This window comes from Lampris incognitus, chromosome 16 (genome assembly GCF_029633865.1).
Source record: "Lampris incognitus isolate fLamInc1 chromosome 16, fLamInc1.hap2, whole genome shotgun sequence".
Classification (NCBI taxonomy): Eukaryota; Metazoa; Chordata; class Actinopteri; order Lampriformes; family Lampridae; genus Lampris; species Lampris incognitus.
The window spans coordinates 5,490,833-5,507,195 of record NC_079226.1 but is presented as its reverse complement, the minus strand read 5'-3'; the positions used below and the strand labels follow the sequence as shown (position 1 = coordinate 5,507,195).

At 52.0% G+C, this 16,363-nt stretch overlaps 1 protein-coding gene across 1 annotated transcript in view; it reads right to left on the bottom strand.

The window, feature by feature from the left end:
* ehd4 (EH-domain containing 4) overlaps window positions 1-16,363 on the bottom strand; it is a 45,706-nt gene that overhangs the window by 13,771 nt on the left and 15,572 nt on the right. Inside the window, exons 2-3 of the mRNA XM_056296304.1 lie at window positions 8,625-8,801; window positions 3,616-3,713 (exon numbers count right to left, since the gene is read on the bottom strand). Of these exons, the coding sequence (XP_056152279.1) occupies window positions 3,616-3,713; window positions 8,625-8,801 (275 nt within the window). The remainder of the gene's footprint in view (window positions 1-3,615; window positions 3,714-8,624; window positions 8,802-16,363) is intronic.

Sequence of the window (16,363 nt, the reverse complement as noted above, 5' to 3'; positions counted from 1 at the left end):
ACCGGTGTGGAGGTCTGATGATAGAACCTGCCCTGAGCTGGGGCTTTTTCTCTGAAGAGGGGGTTTTCATTCCTGTTGTCAAGCACCACTTTAGAACAGCTGGATGGGAGTAGCAGAGTCCAATAAAACTTTCTCCTCATTATTGCAAAGAAGTTCGGAAAGTACGGAAGTACGTGAAACGAAAAGTCGTTTCCCCCAGCCCACAGCAGGGGAAATCGAGACAAAAACACACATCCAAACACCACCAGAACACACAAACTAACACATATAGCTCAACTAAAATCACTGGCCTAGGGAACGAACGCCGGCCAGGATGACTGTCGAAACTGCCGGTCTGCATGGGTAGCAGTTAGCTTAGCTTGCCCCGCTTCCACGCCCTGTCAGACCCGCCCTCGGCGCTTCCTCCTCGGGCGCAGCTCCAGGTAGGGGCCGTGGTCCTCGGGCCCAACAGGCACAGCAGACCAGGCTCCCTCAGCTGATCCAGCACCAGCTCTCCCAGCCAGACACTCTCGACATGCCTCCCCGCACTCCACACGACGACACCAAAAACACCACAGTCAACGCCAGGCGAGGCCACCGACAGACCGCCCTCGGTGTTATCACAACTACCGGTCTGCATGGGCTAGCAGTTAGCTTACCCTGCCCCGCTTCCGCTTCCGCTTCCTGTCAGACCACCCTCGGTGTTATCGCAACTGCCGGTCTGCAGGGGCTAGCAGTTAGCTTAGCCTGCCCCGCTTCCTTGTCCTGTCAGGCCGCCCTCGGTGTTGTTGCAACTGCCAGTCTGCATGGGCTAGCAGTTAGCTTAGCCTGCCCCGCTTCCGCGTCCTTTCAGACCGCCCTCAGTGTTACCGCAACTACCGGTTTGCATGGGCTAGCAGTTAGCTTAGCCTGCCCCGCTTCCGCGTCATGTCAGACCGCCCTCGGTGTTATCGCAACTGCCGGTCTGCATGGGCTAGCAGTTAGCTTAGCCTGCCCCGCTTCCGCGTCCTGTCAGACCGCCCTCGGTGTTGTCGCAGCTGCCGGTCTGCATGGGCTAGCAGTTAGCTTAGCCTGCCCCGCTTCCGCATCCTGTCAGGCCGCCCTCGGTGTTATCGCAACTGCCGGTCTGCATGGGCTAGCAGTTAGCTTAGCCTGCCCCGCTTCCGCGTCCTGTCAGACCGCCCTCGGTGTTCTCTCCTCGGTCACAGCTCCGGGCAGGGCCGTGGTCCCTGGGCCCACAAGATGCAGCGGACCAGGCTCCCCCAGCTGATCCAGCACCAGCTCTCCCAGCCATCAAACTAAGACAAAACTTAAACGCAGATGAGGAGAAAGACACTGCATGGACGGTGCTGGGTGAGGCCGCCGCAAACGTGAATTCACGCCGCCATCTTCATGACGTAGGACACATAAAACTATGTTTAGGGTTTTACTGTTACACAGATCTGATGTAAAGACACCTAGTTCATGGTGCTTCAGATCCCTGAAGCCTCCTGCTGTGACTGGAAGCCAGCGGCTGTTCTGTGAAATCAGCAACGGCCCTTTCCCACTTCAGCGCAGCGGATGGTTTCACAATATTTCCGTTGGAAAATTCAAAAAAGGGGTTCAGATTTCTGTAAATCTAACAAAGGAACGAAACAAAAAACACTTCTGCTTCAATAGGCGTGACTCAGGCAGCACAGACAAGTTCCTTTTCTCGAGAAGCAGCAGTTTCTGTTTCCCGCAAGGTCCTCCGAAGCTGTCCGTCACACTCCACATCCATCCGTCATCCAAACTACTGGGTTGATTTCACCGGGGAAGGTTGTCAATCTGAACGACTTCCAGCACAGCTGAGGGATTTCAGGCCGGCGTGGCTCTGAAGCCTGTGCAGACTTGACAAGTAGGAGAAGTAAAGGTCGCCATCGTTCGTCTTCCCCCTAGACCAGTGTTTCTCAACCCGGTCCTCAAGAACCCCCTATCCTGCAGATTTTCACTGTAACCCTGCATAGGTAGCCCTGCTTGTACTGACTCGACCAATCATCTCGCAGCACTTAATTATGCAAGGTGTGCAAACTCAGACATTCATTGCTGATTGGTTGAATAGCTACAAACAGGTACCTATTCAGGAGTGCAAAGGAAATCTGCAGGATCGGGGGTCCTTGAGGACTGGGTTGAGAAACACTGGGCCTAAATAAAAGTCCTGCAGGAATAACGGTCCAGCTCCCATGGGAACTAAACAGTTTTTTTGGGGGGGTTTTCTTGCAATTACTTTTTACGAGTTAAGACTCTTCATCTTACTTCTAGAGCTCGTCCCTCGCTGAGCGAACTTCCCGCCCTGGCGGATCGGTTTGTGTTGAGGATTTTCTTACGGTAAGAGGTAAAGTTGTCTCCATTTTGAAACGCTTTCTCTTTTTTACACTGCAGAAGCAAAACAGTCACGTTTCTTTTTCTGTGTCGCCATTATCTTCCCCGTCTCGTACTCGAAACTACAGCGCGGCACGCTGAAGGACCCTGCAAGGCCGACAGTTGCCAAGACAACCATCTGAACCCCAGGTAGAAGACTGCCCATTCACTTCATCACTCCCCCCACTTTTACCCGTCCAGTTACCCCACTCTCTCCCAAGCCGTCCCGGTCGCTGCTCCGCCCCCTCTGCTGATCTCCTCCCATACATGTGGAGTCACCAGCCGCTTCTTTTCACCCGACAGTGAGGAGTTTCACCAGGGGGGGGACGTAGCGCTAGGGAGGACCACGCTATTCGACTGACCAGGGGAGGCGCCAGTGTAGCGACCAGGACACCTACCCACATCCGGCTTCCCACCCGCAGACACGGCCGATTGTGTCTCTAGCAATGTGCGACCAAGCCGGAGGTAACACGGGGATTCGAACCGGCGATCTCCGTGTTGGTAGGCAACAGAATAGACCGCCACGCTACCCTGACGCCCAGTGTGTGTGTGTGGGTGTTTTCTTCTTCAACCATCGGAGTGAGGACAGTCTTTCAGAGTCTACTTCAGGACCTGGGTTCAGGGTTGGAATTAGGATTAGGTGAAGGTTAGACATGCATTTCTGTTAAAACAAAGCAAGTTCACGTTTTCTGCCTCTGCCCCCCCTCCCCCCCTTCTCCCCCCCTTAATATTTTGGTTATCACATCAACTAGTGGTCCAGTTCCTCAGGAGGAGTGTGTGTAGTGGTCCAGTTCCTCAGGAGGAGTGTGTGTGGGTTCAGCCTCGCGGGGCTGTGACATCATACAGCATGAGGAAATGAAACAGGCTGAGGTCGACAGTGGGGGGAGGGGGGAGGGGGAGGGGGAGACTCTGTGCCTGATGGATTATTCAGCTCACGCACGACTCCGAGCAAGGCAGCGGCGCTGCCCGGGCTACAGGCGGTGCTCCCAGACGTCTGCACATACTACATGTAGTCCTGGGAGGTGAAGGAAACACGACGTCGTCCTTCGTATGACGTCGTCCATGACACCACAGACACACAACATACAATCTGAAGTTGGAAATCATGTCACAGTACCTTCACTGGTTTGTGTCTCAGTAGAGAAATCAGTCTCTCATGTTCTGCACTTCTGCCTGAGCCAACAGGAGCTCGCAGCACACACGCACGCACACACACACACACACACACACACACACACACACACACAATATTCAGACCTCGGCTGATTCGCTGTTTCTCTCCTGACAGGATGCCGGGTGTGTCGATGATGCTGATGCTCTGAAGGACCTGATTTGGCATCTGGGAACAGATGAACCTGCACACACACACACACACACACACACACACACACACACACACACACACACACACAGAGTCCTTTTCAGATTGTTGTTGACTACTTGATTAGTTATGGAGTAAGTGTTCATTTGTTGTAGTTGTTTTTGTGTCGTTGACTTCAGTGTGAGTCACTCTGGATTTGTACTTTTATTTTGAACTTTTATTTTGAACTTTTATTTTGTACTTTTATTTTGAACTTTTATTTTGTACTTTTATTTTGAACTTTTATTTTGAACTTTTATTTTGTACTTTTATTTTGTACTTTTATTTTGTACTTTTATTTTGAACTTTTATTTTGTGCTTTTATTTCGAACTTTTATTTTGTACGTTGGGGAAGCCGCTGACTACTGAAACTGCACTTACCCAGGATACTGTCGACAAGCTAGCTGTCTCAGAGGAAAGCTAGCTAGCCAGCGGCGGGACGGTCCTGCTCAGAGTGTCAGCAGTGAAAAGGTGAACTAAGGGAAACACCCCTGCCACTGACCCCTACCGCCCTGCTCTGTAAGACACAAGTTAGAACCCGTCTTCCACGGGGGACGAAACGGTCGTTGCGATATGTGACGTACCATCTGAGTACGCCGCAGCGTTAAGGGTCTTTTTTTTTTTACTTTCCCTCCTTTTTCTCCCCAACTGTATCCAGTCAATTGCCCCACTCTTCTGAGCCGTCCCGGTCTCTGCTCCACCCCCTCCACCGATCCGGGGAGGGCTGCAGACTACCACATGCCTCCTCCCATACATGTGGCGTCACCAGCCGCTTCTTTTCACCTGACAGTGAGGAGTTTCACCAGGGGGCGTAGCGCGTGGGAGGATCACGCTATTCCCCCCCAGTTCCCCCTCCCCCCCGAATAGGTGCCCCGACCAACCAGAGGAGGCGCTATTGCGGTAACCAGGACACACACCCACATCCGGCTTCCCACCCGCAGACACGGCCAATTGTGTCTGTAGGGACGCCGGACCAGGCCGGAGGCAACACGGGGATTCGATCTGGCGATCCCTGTGTTGGTAGGCAACGGAAGAGGCCGCCACGCCACCCGGACGCCCTGGTGTGCACTTTTGATTGTGAACTGGTCTACTGACTGGTCTGAATGAAGATCTGCATCCACGTGACTGGACGGCTGGTGTCAGGTCTGATGTGGTCTTCTGTCAGATGGAAACACACGGTGCATGACGTGACATGACGTGACATGACGTGACATGACAGGACGTGACATGACGTGACGTGACGCGACGTGACATGATATGAGATGACATGACATGACATGACATGAGGTGACGCGACATGGCGTGACGTGACGTGACATTACATGACATGACATGACGTGACGTGATGTGACATTACATGACGTGACGTGACGTGATGTGACGTGACATTACATGACATGACGTGATGTGACATGACATGACGTGACATTACATGACATGACGTGACGTGACGTGACGTGACGTGACGTGACGTGACATGACATGACGTGATGTGACATGACGTGACATGATGTGACATGACGTGACGTGACATGACATGACGTGACATGACGTGACATGACGTGACATGACGTGACATGACGTGACATGACGTGACATGACGTGACATGACATGACATGACATGACGTGACATGACGGTCTGTACGATGCTGAGCTACTTCACACATCCTAACAGGTGGAGATGGCTGATGATTTAACATGCATGTCGGTGTGTAAGGCAGGGGTGTCAGACTCCGGGCCGCGGCGTCTGCAGGTGTTTGTTGTGACGGTGCACTACACCACCCGATTTAACTAATTAGCTCACCTCCTGGGTCAAGGAGGGAAAGGAACCAGTTTAATCGGGCGGTGTAGTGCAGCGGTCGCAACAAACACCTGCAGACGCCGCGGCCCTCGAGGCCCGGAGTCTGACACCCCTGGTGTAAGGTAAGTACCCCACCCGCCAGTCTCCCACGGGCGGAGGAGCCGAGTGCCGGGGGGGGAAATCCTGCTGACGTGGACGAAACCCTGCAGTTTGTATTTGTGTTGCACTGTAAACCCCTGTGTGTACACAGACACACAAGATTCATAGATAGAGAGCTCTGTGTGTGTGTGTGTGTGTGTGTGTGTGTGTGTGTGTGTGTGTGTGTGTGTGTGTGTGTGTGTGTGTGTGTGTGTGTGTGTGTGTGAGTCATTTCAAAGTTAAATTTAAATCACTCGGCCACGGCGAGCGGCGCTGCTATAAACTGCCACTGGCGGAGGGAAAAAACACACAGCACAACTGACATGTGGTGACGCACAAACACTTCCCCTGGAAACAATAACTTATTGTAGAGGAGTCCTCCTTCACAGGGGACGAGGTGGGATTCCTGCTTCAGGAATGTCTTTGGCCTCCCTCTCTCTCCCTCTCTCTCTCTCCCTCTCTCTCTCACACACACACACACACACACACACACACACACACACACACACACACACACACACACACACACACACACACACACACACACACACACACACCACTGAGCCAACGTAGTTGACAAGGAGTAAATTTAGCTGGCAAACATGGCGGTCAACTGAATTTCCCGTGTCCAGAAATATTTCAGACCTGCAAGGAAACGGAGAGGCAACTGGTCCTCGATGACCCTGTGTGGTGTGGTGTGTGTGTGTGTGTGTGTGTGTGTGTGTGTGTGTGTGTGTGTGTGTGTGTCTCAGGTCAAGTAGCAGGAAGTTGACTGACTGAACAACCAACACTCCTGTCAACACCTTGGCATCAGACAGATCTATTTTTATCAGATGTGATCAACACAACTCTCTATCTATCTATCCATCTATCCATCTTCTATCTATCTATCTATCTATCTATCTATCTATCCATCTATCCATCCTCTATCTATCTATCTATCTATCCACCTATCCATCTATCCATCCATCTATCCATCTATCTATCTATCTATCCATCCTCTATCTATCTATCCATCTATCTATCTATCTATCTACCTACCTACCTACCTACCTATCTATCTATCTATCTATCTACCTATCTACCTATCCATCTATCTATCTATCCATCTATCCATCTATCTATCTCGCCATCCATCCATTATCCAAACCGCTTATCCTGCTCTCAGGGTGGTGGGGATGCTGCAGCCTATCCCAGCAGTCATTGGGCGGCAGGCGGGGAGACACCCTGGACAGGCCACCAGGCCATCACAGGGCCACAATAATAACGATAATAATAAATGTATATAACGTATATAATATGGCCCTGTGATGGCCTGGGAGCCTGTCCAGGGTGTCTCCCCGCCTGCCGCCCGGTGACTGCTGGGACAGGCTGCAGCATCCCCACCACCCTGAGACCAGGAGGATGATGGAATGGAATATTATAATATATTAATTAATCAATACATATATTAATATACTATATATTATATATATATTCATTAATTAATTAATATATTATATATACTGTATATAATTTTATATATACACACACACACACATTTCCAAAGTGCCTGAAAAGACAACGGGTAATTAGCAGATGTGTTTGTGAGTCAGCTAACAGGCCACATAGGGGCTAAGTAGTGTTCAGGCCACATAGGGGCTAAGTAGTGTTCAGGCCACATAGGGGCTAAGTAGTGTTCAGGCCCCATAGGGGCTAAGTAGTGTTCAGGCCCCATAGGGGCTAAGTCGTGTTCAGGCCACATAGGAGCTAAGTCGTGTTCAGGCCACATAGGGGCTAAGTAGTGTTCAGGCCACATAGGGGCTAAGTAGCGTTCAGGCCACATAGGGGCTAAGTAGTGTTCAGGCCACATAGGGGCTAAGTAGTGTTCAGGCCACATAGGGGCTAAGTAGTGTTCAGGCCACATAGGGGCTAAGTAGTGTTCAGGCCCCATAGGGGCTAAGTAGCGTTCAGGCCACATAGGGGCTAAGTAGCGTTCAGGCCACATAGGGGCTAAGTAGTGTTCAGGCCACATAGGGGCTAAGTAGCGTTCAGGCCACATAGGGGCTAAGTAGCGTTCAGGCCACATAGGGGCTAAGTAGTGTTCAGGCCACATAGGGGCTAAGTAGTGTTCAGGCCCCATAGGGGCTAAGTAGTGATCATATCATAAACATGACATCATGGTTTCATAGTGTAATATTAATGTTAGGAGTCAGCCATTCGTCTTCCCACGCATCCTTTGATCTGCTGTAATGGTGTTAGCGCCCCCTCTGTCAACACGGACAATTCTCAGCAGGCTGAGTTCACAAGACTCTTTGTTGGCTAACTAGCATGTTTTGGTTTTTACTCCTTTATTGATCCCCATGGGGCAGTTCTTCTTCTGCATTTAACACATCCTGGCTGTGCAGCTATAGGAGCAGCGGGCAGCTGCCGTGCAGCACCCGGGGACCAACTCCAGGTCGTCTTGCCATGCCTTGCCCAGGGGCACAGGCAGGAGTATTAACCCTAACGTGCATGTCTTTGTGATGGTGGGGGAAAACCCACCACAGACACGGGGAGAACATGCAAACCCCACACAGAGGACGGCCTGGGGTTCGAACCCAGGACCTCCTTGCTGTGAGGGGACAGCGCCAACCGCTGGGCCACCGTGCCGCCTGTGTTGCTAGGCAACTATTCAAAAACAGACCAGCTGACAGACTGATGATATCAATTCACTGAGTGTCCAATCAAATCGGAGTATTTGATGATGTCATGTATCGGCAGCGGCTGATTGGTTCAGCTGCGTTGACAACCAGGAGGAGAGCTTCCCAAGGCCTCCCATCCTGTCTTACAACAGCCGTTCAGATGCTTTACTTAACTTTATATCAGCAAACCTGTTAAAAACAAGACTGGACCACAGGATTTTCACTGGACAGGATCTTTAAAGTAGTGTTGTGTGTGTTTGTTTGTGTGTGTACGATTTTTTTTTATTTTGTATATTCTTTTACCTGTTCAGGAAAGCGTTTCCAAAAGCGTTGAGTTTCCTGAACGGTTTCTTGGGGTCGACCACCAGGGCATTGCCGGGGACGACGCCCTCGTTCTCGCCGTACATCACAGCGATAAACCCATCAGTGGTTGGCTCCGGTCCGATCCGCATCCCCGGAAAATCCTGTTCCAACAGATATCTAGAGAGAGAGAGAGAGACAGAGACAGAGAGAGACAGAGACAGGTCAGTAATGTCAGTGAATTATCAGTTATGAATGTTGCTTTTGTCATCACCGTCTGAAACACCACTCAGTAAAATCCTGGGTTGAACTGTCTGGAGTGTCCAACCCAGAGACAGGGAGACGGATGGAGAGAGGGAGGGATGGAGAGAGGGATGGAGAGAGGGAGGGATGGAGTGATGGATGGAGAGAGGGACAGAGGGCTGGATGAGAGAGAGATGGAGAGAGGGGTGGAGTGATGGATGGAGATAGGGATAGAGGGAGGGATGGAGAGAGGGACAGAGGGATGGATGAGAGAGAGATGGAGTGATGGATGGAGAGAGGGATAGAGAGAGGGATGGAGAGAGGGATGGAGAGAGGGATGCAGTGATGGATGGAGAGAGGGAGGGAGTGATGGATGGAGAGGGACAGAGGGATGGAAGAGAGAGATAGAGAGAGGAATGGAGTGATGGATGGAGAGAGAGATAGAGAGAGGGATGGAGTGATGGATGAGAGAGAGATAGAGAGAGGGATGGAGTGATGGATGGAGAGAGAGATAGAGAGAGGGATGGAGTGATGGATGGAGAGAGAGATGGAGAGAGGGAGGGATGGAGTGATGGATAGAGAGAGGGATGGAGTGATGGATGGAGAGAGGGATGGAGTGATGGTTGGAGAGAGAGATGGAGAGAGGGATGGAGTGATGGATGGAGAGAGGGATAGAGAGAGAGCTAGAGAGAGGGATGGAGTGATGGATGGAGAGAGGGATAGAGAGAGAGCTAGAGAGAGATGGAGAGAGGGATGGAGTGATGGTTGGAGAGAGAGATGGCGAGAGGGATGGAGAGAGGGATGGAGTGATGGATGGAGAGAGGGATGGAGAGTCACACAGATGTAGACAGACAGAAGGAGGGTGAGACAGAGAGACAGAAGGTCAGCCTGGTAGACACAAGGCAGATACAGATAAACAGAAGGGGGAGACAGGAGAAAGAGAGGGATCGGTGAAACGGAGGAGAGGTCATGACCTCTCCCTGACAGCCAACCCCGCACGCTCCTATTTGTCCAGCTGACAGCAGAGGTCAAAGTTCACCAAACTGACCCAAGGACTCCAACCAGGAGCAACACCTGTAATAAAAACACATTCTGGGGCGTCCGGGTGGCGTGGCGGGCTAGTCCGTTGGCTACCAACATGGGGATCGCCAGTTCGAATCCCCGCGTTACCTCCGGCTTGGTCGGGCGTCCCTACAGACACAATTGGCCGTGTCTGCGGGTGGGAAGCCGGATGTGGGTGTGTGTCCTGGTTACCGCACTAGCGCCTCCTCTGGTCAATAGCGTGATCCTCCCACGCGCTACGCCCCCTGGTGAAACTCCTCACCGAAGCGGCTGGCGACTCCACATGTGTGGGAGGAGGCATGCGGTAGTCTGCAGCCCTCCCCGGATCGGCGGAGGGGGTGGAGCAGCGACCGGGACGGCTCGGGAAGAGTGGGGCGATTGACCGGGTGCGATTGGGTAGGAAAGGGGGAGGGGCTTCAGATCAGTTATGTTGACATTAAACTCTCGCGCCACGGTCAAACTCCGTTCTCCGGTCGTTTCTCCGACTCGCGGCTTGTTTTCCACGTTACAGGAGGCTGGTCGTAAGCTCGAGCGAGGTTACATCACATGCCGGCCTGAACTGCGGACCCACCTGGCCCTGTTTCTGGTCTAGTTCGGAGTTTTGGGGGAATGCGTTCCTCTTCTTACACCTCAGCAGGCTCTGTGACTGCTGTCAGGGGGGACGGCGGGGCCGCCGGTTCAACAGCGTCTCGCTGTGCCAGAGAACAGATAGGTTCCTAAAACAACAGCCCTCTTCCGAGCCTTTCATCTGGGCCTCCACCCCCGGCCGCGTCGCGCGAGGTGTGAGAAAGTGGAAAAGTGAGAGAGGAAGGAGGCGACGTTCGCCATGCGGCTCGGGGCCTCCCTCCACTTCCTGTTTAAGCGGCCGGCCGAGGCCAAAACACAAAGTGAGAGAGGGACGAGCGGCAGGAACCAGTCCCACGCCGGTGACCCTGCCCCCCTACTGGTGCAGCAGCCCCCCGGGGAGGAAACCAGCCGACGCTTCAAAACACATGTACGCCAGCTTCCTGCTAACGCCAGGACGGGCGCTGGGGGGTGGACACTTCACCAAACCTGCAATCCATCTAAAAACTACCGTCCAATGCCCCGTTTCACCTTCTGAGCAATTTCTCCCAAAATGAGGTGTGAAATAGTGAGGGAGTACCATCTGACCGTACTGCACAGTACCACACAGCTCAGGGTGACGACCCTCAGCTGGACTCTAACACACGGTAGTTTTGCGTATGGAGGCAAATATGGGGGCTATTCCATGACTATCATGCTAATATTCCTTCCCATACCACCCGGACCTTCTGACATCACAATCAGAAACACTTCGGTTGTCGGTTCATTTCATGCAGCTGTGCACATGAAATGAACCATCATTTCCCCCAGCCCACAGCCGTGCAACACAGAGACAAAAATACACATGCAAACTACAAGAACACACATCCAAATGAACACATATATCTATACTGAACAACAAAAAGAGAAAAAGAAACCAGTGTCCAGGAGAACGAACGCCAGCCAGGATGACTGTCGGAACTGCCGGTCTGCATGGGCTAGCAGTTAGCTTAGCCTGCCCCGCTTCCGCGTCCTGTCAGACCGCCCTCGGGAACTGCCGGTCTGCATGGGCTAGCAGTTAGCTTAGCCCGCCCCGCTTCCGCGTCCTGTCAGACCGCCCTTGGGAACTGCCCGTCTGCATGGGCTAGCAGTTAGCTTAGCCTGCCCCGCTTCCGCGTCCTGTCAGACCGCCCTCGGGAACTGCCGGTCTGCATGGGCTAGCAGTTAGCTTAGCCTGCCCCGCTTCCGCGTCCTGTCAGACCGCCCTCGGGAACTGCCGGTCTGCATGGGCTAGCAGTTAGCTTAGCCTGCCCCGCTTCCGCGTCCTGTCAGACCGCCCTCGGGAACTGCCGGTCTGCATGGGCTAGCAGTTAGCTTAGCCTGCCCCGCTTCCACGTCCTGTCAGACCACCCTTGGGAACCGCTGGTCTGCATGGGCTAGCAGTTAGCTCAGCCTGCCCCGCTTCCACGTCCTGTCAGACCGCCCTTGGGAACTGCCGGTCTGCATGGGCTAGCAGTTAGCTCAGCCTGCCCCGCTTCCACATCCTGTCAGACCGCCCTTGGGAACTGCCGGTCTGCATGGGCTAGCAGTTAGCTTAGCCTGCCCCGCTTCCACATCCTGTCAGACCGCCCTTGGGAACTGCCGGTCTGCATGGGCTAGCAGTTAGCTTAGCCTGTGTGTGTGTGTGCCATGCGTTGTGCAGGACAGACAGGACAACTTCTCTCCTGCATGGGCTCTGTATTCTGTCGCATATGAACAGATCAGGACGGGTTTCAGGAAACGTCAGATCAGCTCCTGCTGTAGCCTACGCAGGAATCGGGACCCACATTAGACATAAGACACATTAGGAAGGGATAAAATACATTACAGGGGCAGATCCCTCTTTCTACATGTCCAAAGCGGGAAAGAGGCAGAAGTCAGGGGGGGGACATACGTTTTATAGCTACTAACAGGAAGTGACGTCACAACAAGGAGGGGCTACTATAACAATGTTGGCAATGAAAATAATAATAATAATAATCATCATCATCATGTGGTGATACTTTGTGTACTTGTATAGCATGTTTTGGTTATGACGTGTTGAGCCAAGCTACATAGTATATATACTGGGAGGATTGATGGGGAATAAGATGTAACCCTGTATTGTGTCATTACATGTTATTCTGAACCATTTGTTTGTCGGGTTACTGAGGAAACGGGTGTTTTCAGCGTCTGTTCTGCTCAATATTACAAAAACGTAACAACATTTAAATGTGGAGATAAGCCTAATAACATCTAAGTTCATGTGATGTTTAAAACGAAGTAATCCTTTTTAGTAGTACACTTACACGTACTCTAGGTGGACAAAATATGTACCATTTCTCATCAGCAAGTCCAAACCCTTTTAAAGAGTCATGTTAAAACCTGCCGGGTTCGTTCAAACGTACGCGTCGTGTTTATGTTGCTGTCACGTCATCTGAAATGAGAGAAAGTTGCTGTCTTTTAATAAAAGGTGACTGAAAGCAGCTCAGCAGAGGAGCAGCAGGATGCATCCCAGCCCACCTTGCTCCACCGTCCACCAGCCGGCCAGTGTCAGCTACAGACTGCTGAGCTGCAGCGTCAGGACCACAGACAGTATTACAGACTGCTGACCTGCAGCGTCAGTATTACTACAGACTGCTGACCTGCAGCACCAGGATCACAGACAGTATTACAGACTGCTGAGCTGCAGCGTCAGTATTACTACAGACTGCTGAGCTGCAGCATCAGGATCACAGACTGCTGAGCTGCAGCGTCAGGATCACAGACAGTATCACAGACTGCTGAGCTGCAGCGTCAGTATTACTACAGACTGCTGAGCTGCAGCATCAGGATCACAGACTGCTGAGCTGCAGCGTCAGGATCACAGACAGTATCACAGACTGCTGAGCTGCAGCGTCAGTATTACTACAGACTGCTGAGCTGCAGCACCAGGATCACAGACAGTATCACAGACTGCTGAGCTGCAGCATCAGTATTACTACAGACTGCTGAGCTGCAGCATCAGGATCACAGACAGTATCACAGACTGCTGAGCTGCAGCGTCAGTATCACAGACAGTGTTACAGACTGCTGAGCTGCAGCATCAGTATCACAGACAGTATCACAGACTGCTGACCTGCAGCATCAGTATCACAGACAGTATTACAGACTGCTGACCTGCAGCATCAGTATCACAGACAGTATCACAGACTGCTGACCTGCAGCGTCAGTATCACAGACAGTATCACAGACTGCTGACCTGCAGCGTCAGTATCACAGACTGCTTCACTGCAGCATCAGTATCACAGACTGCTGAGCTGCAGCGTCAGTATCACAGACAGTATCACAGACTGCTGAGCTGCAGCGTCAGTATCACAGACAGTATCACAGACTGCTGACCTGCAGCGTCAGTATCACAGACTGCTGAGCTGCAGCGTCATGATCACAGACAGTATTACAGACAGTATCACAGACAGTATCACAGACAGTATCACAGACAGTATTGCAGACTGCTGAGCTGCAGCGTCAGTATTACAGACTGCTGAGCTGCAGCGTCATGATCACAGACAGTATTACAGACAGTATCACAGACAGTATCACAGACTGCTGAGCTGCAGCATCAGTATTACAGACTGCTGAGCTGCAGCGTCAGTATCACTACAGACTGCTGAGCTGCAGCGTCAGTATCACTACAGACTGCTGAGCTGCAGCGTCAGGATCACAGACTGCTGAGCTGCAGCATCAGGATCACAGACTGCTGAGCTGCAGCGTCAGTATTACAGACTGCTGAGCTGCAGCGTCAGTATCACTACAGACTGCTGAGCTGCAGCGTCAGGATCACAGACTGCTGAGCTGCAGCGTCAGTATTACAGACTGCTGAGCTGCAGCGTCAGTATCACTACAGACTGCTGAGCTGCAGCGTCAGGATCACAGACTGCTGAGCTGCAGCGTCAGTATTACAGACTGCTGAGCTGCAGCATCAGTATTACAGACTGCTGAGCTGCAGCGTCAGGATCACAGACTGCTGAGCTGCAGCGTCAGGATCACAGACTGCTGAGCTGCAGCATCAGGATCACAGACTGCTGAGCTGCAGCGTCAGTATTACAGACTGCTGAGCTGCAGCATCAGTATTACAGACTGCTGAGCTGCAGCGTCAGGATCACAGACTGCTGAGCTGCAGCATCAGTATTACAGACTGCTGAGCTGCAGCGTCAGTATCACTACAGACTGCTGAGCTGCAGCGTCAGGATCACAGACTGCTGAGCTGCAGCGTCAGTATTACAGACTGCTGAGCTGCAGCGTCAGTATCACTACAGACTGCTGAGCTGCAGCGTCAGGATCACAGACTGCTGAGCTGCAGCGTCAGTATTACAGACTGCTGAGCTGCAGCGTCAGTATCACTACAGACTGCTGAGCTGCAGCGTCAGGATCACAGACTGCTGAGCTGCAGCATCAGGATCACAGACTGCTGAGCTGCAGCGTCAGTATTACAGACTGCTGAGCTGCAGCGTCAGTATCACTACAGACTGCTGAGCTGCAGCGTCAGTATCACTACAGACTGCTGAGCTGCAGCGTCAGGATCACAGACTGCTGAGCTGCAGCGTCAGTATTACAGACTGCTGAGCTGCAGCGTCAGTATCACTACAGACTGCTGAGCTGCAGCGTCAGGATCACAGACTGCTGAGCTGCAGCGTCAGTATTACAGACTGCTGAGCTGCAGCATCAGTATTACAGACTGCTGAGCTGCAGCGTCAGGATCACAGACTGCTGAGCTGCAGCATCAGTATTACAGACTGCTGAGCTGCAGCGTCAGTATCACTACAGACTGCTGAGCTGCAGCATCAGGATCACAGACAGTATCACAGACTGCTGAGCTGCAGCGTCAGGATCACAGACAGTATCACAGACTGCTGACCTGCAGCATCAGGATCACAGACAGTATTACAGACAGTATCACAGACTGCTGAGCTGCAGCATCAGGATCACAGACAGTATCACAGACTGCTGAGCTGCAGCGTCAGTATCACAGACAGTATCACAGACTGCTGACCTGCAGCATCAGGATCACAGACAGTATCACAGACAGTATCACAGACTGCTGAGCTGCAGCGTCAGGATCACAGACAGTATCACAGACTGCTGACCTGCAGCATCAGGATCACAGACAGGATCACAGACTGCTGAGCTGCAGCATCAGTATTACAGACAGTATCACAGACTGCTGAGCTGCAGCGTCAGGATCACAGACAGTATCACAGACTGCTGAGCTGCAGCGTCAGGATCACAGACAGTATCACAGACTGCTGACCTGCAGCATCAGTATTACTACAGACTGCTGACCTGCAGCGTCAGTATTACTACAGACTGCTGAGCTGCAGCGTCAGTATCACAGACAGTATCACAGACTGCTGAGCTGCAGCATCAGGATCACAGACAGGATCACAGACTGCTGAGCTGCAGCATCAGGATCACAGACTGCTGACCTGTAGCGTCAGGATCACAGACAGTATTACAGACTGCTGATCTGCAGCATCAGGATCACAGACAGTATCACTACAGACTGCTGATCTGCAGCATCAGGATCACAGACAGTATCACTACAGACTGCTGATCTGCAGCATCAGGATCACAGACAGTATCACTACAGACTGCTGAGCTGCAGCATCAGGATCACAGACTGCTGACCTGTAGCGTCAGGATCACAGACAGTATTACAGACTGCTGATCTGCAGCATCAGGATCACAGACAGTATCACTACAGACTGCTGATCTGCAGCATCAGGATCACAGACAGTATCACTACAGACTGCTGATCTGCAGCATCAGGATCACAGACAGTATCACTACAGACTGCTGATCTGCAGCATCAGGATCACAGACAGTATCACTACAGA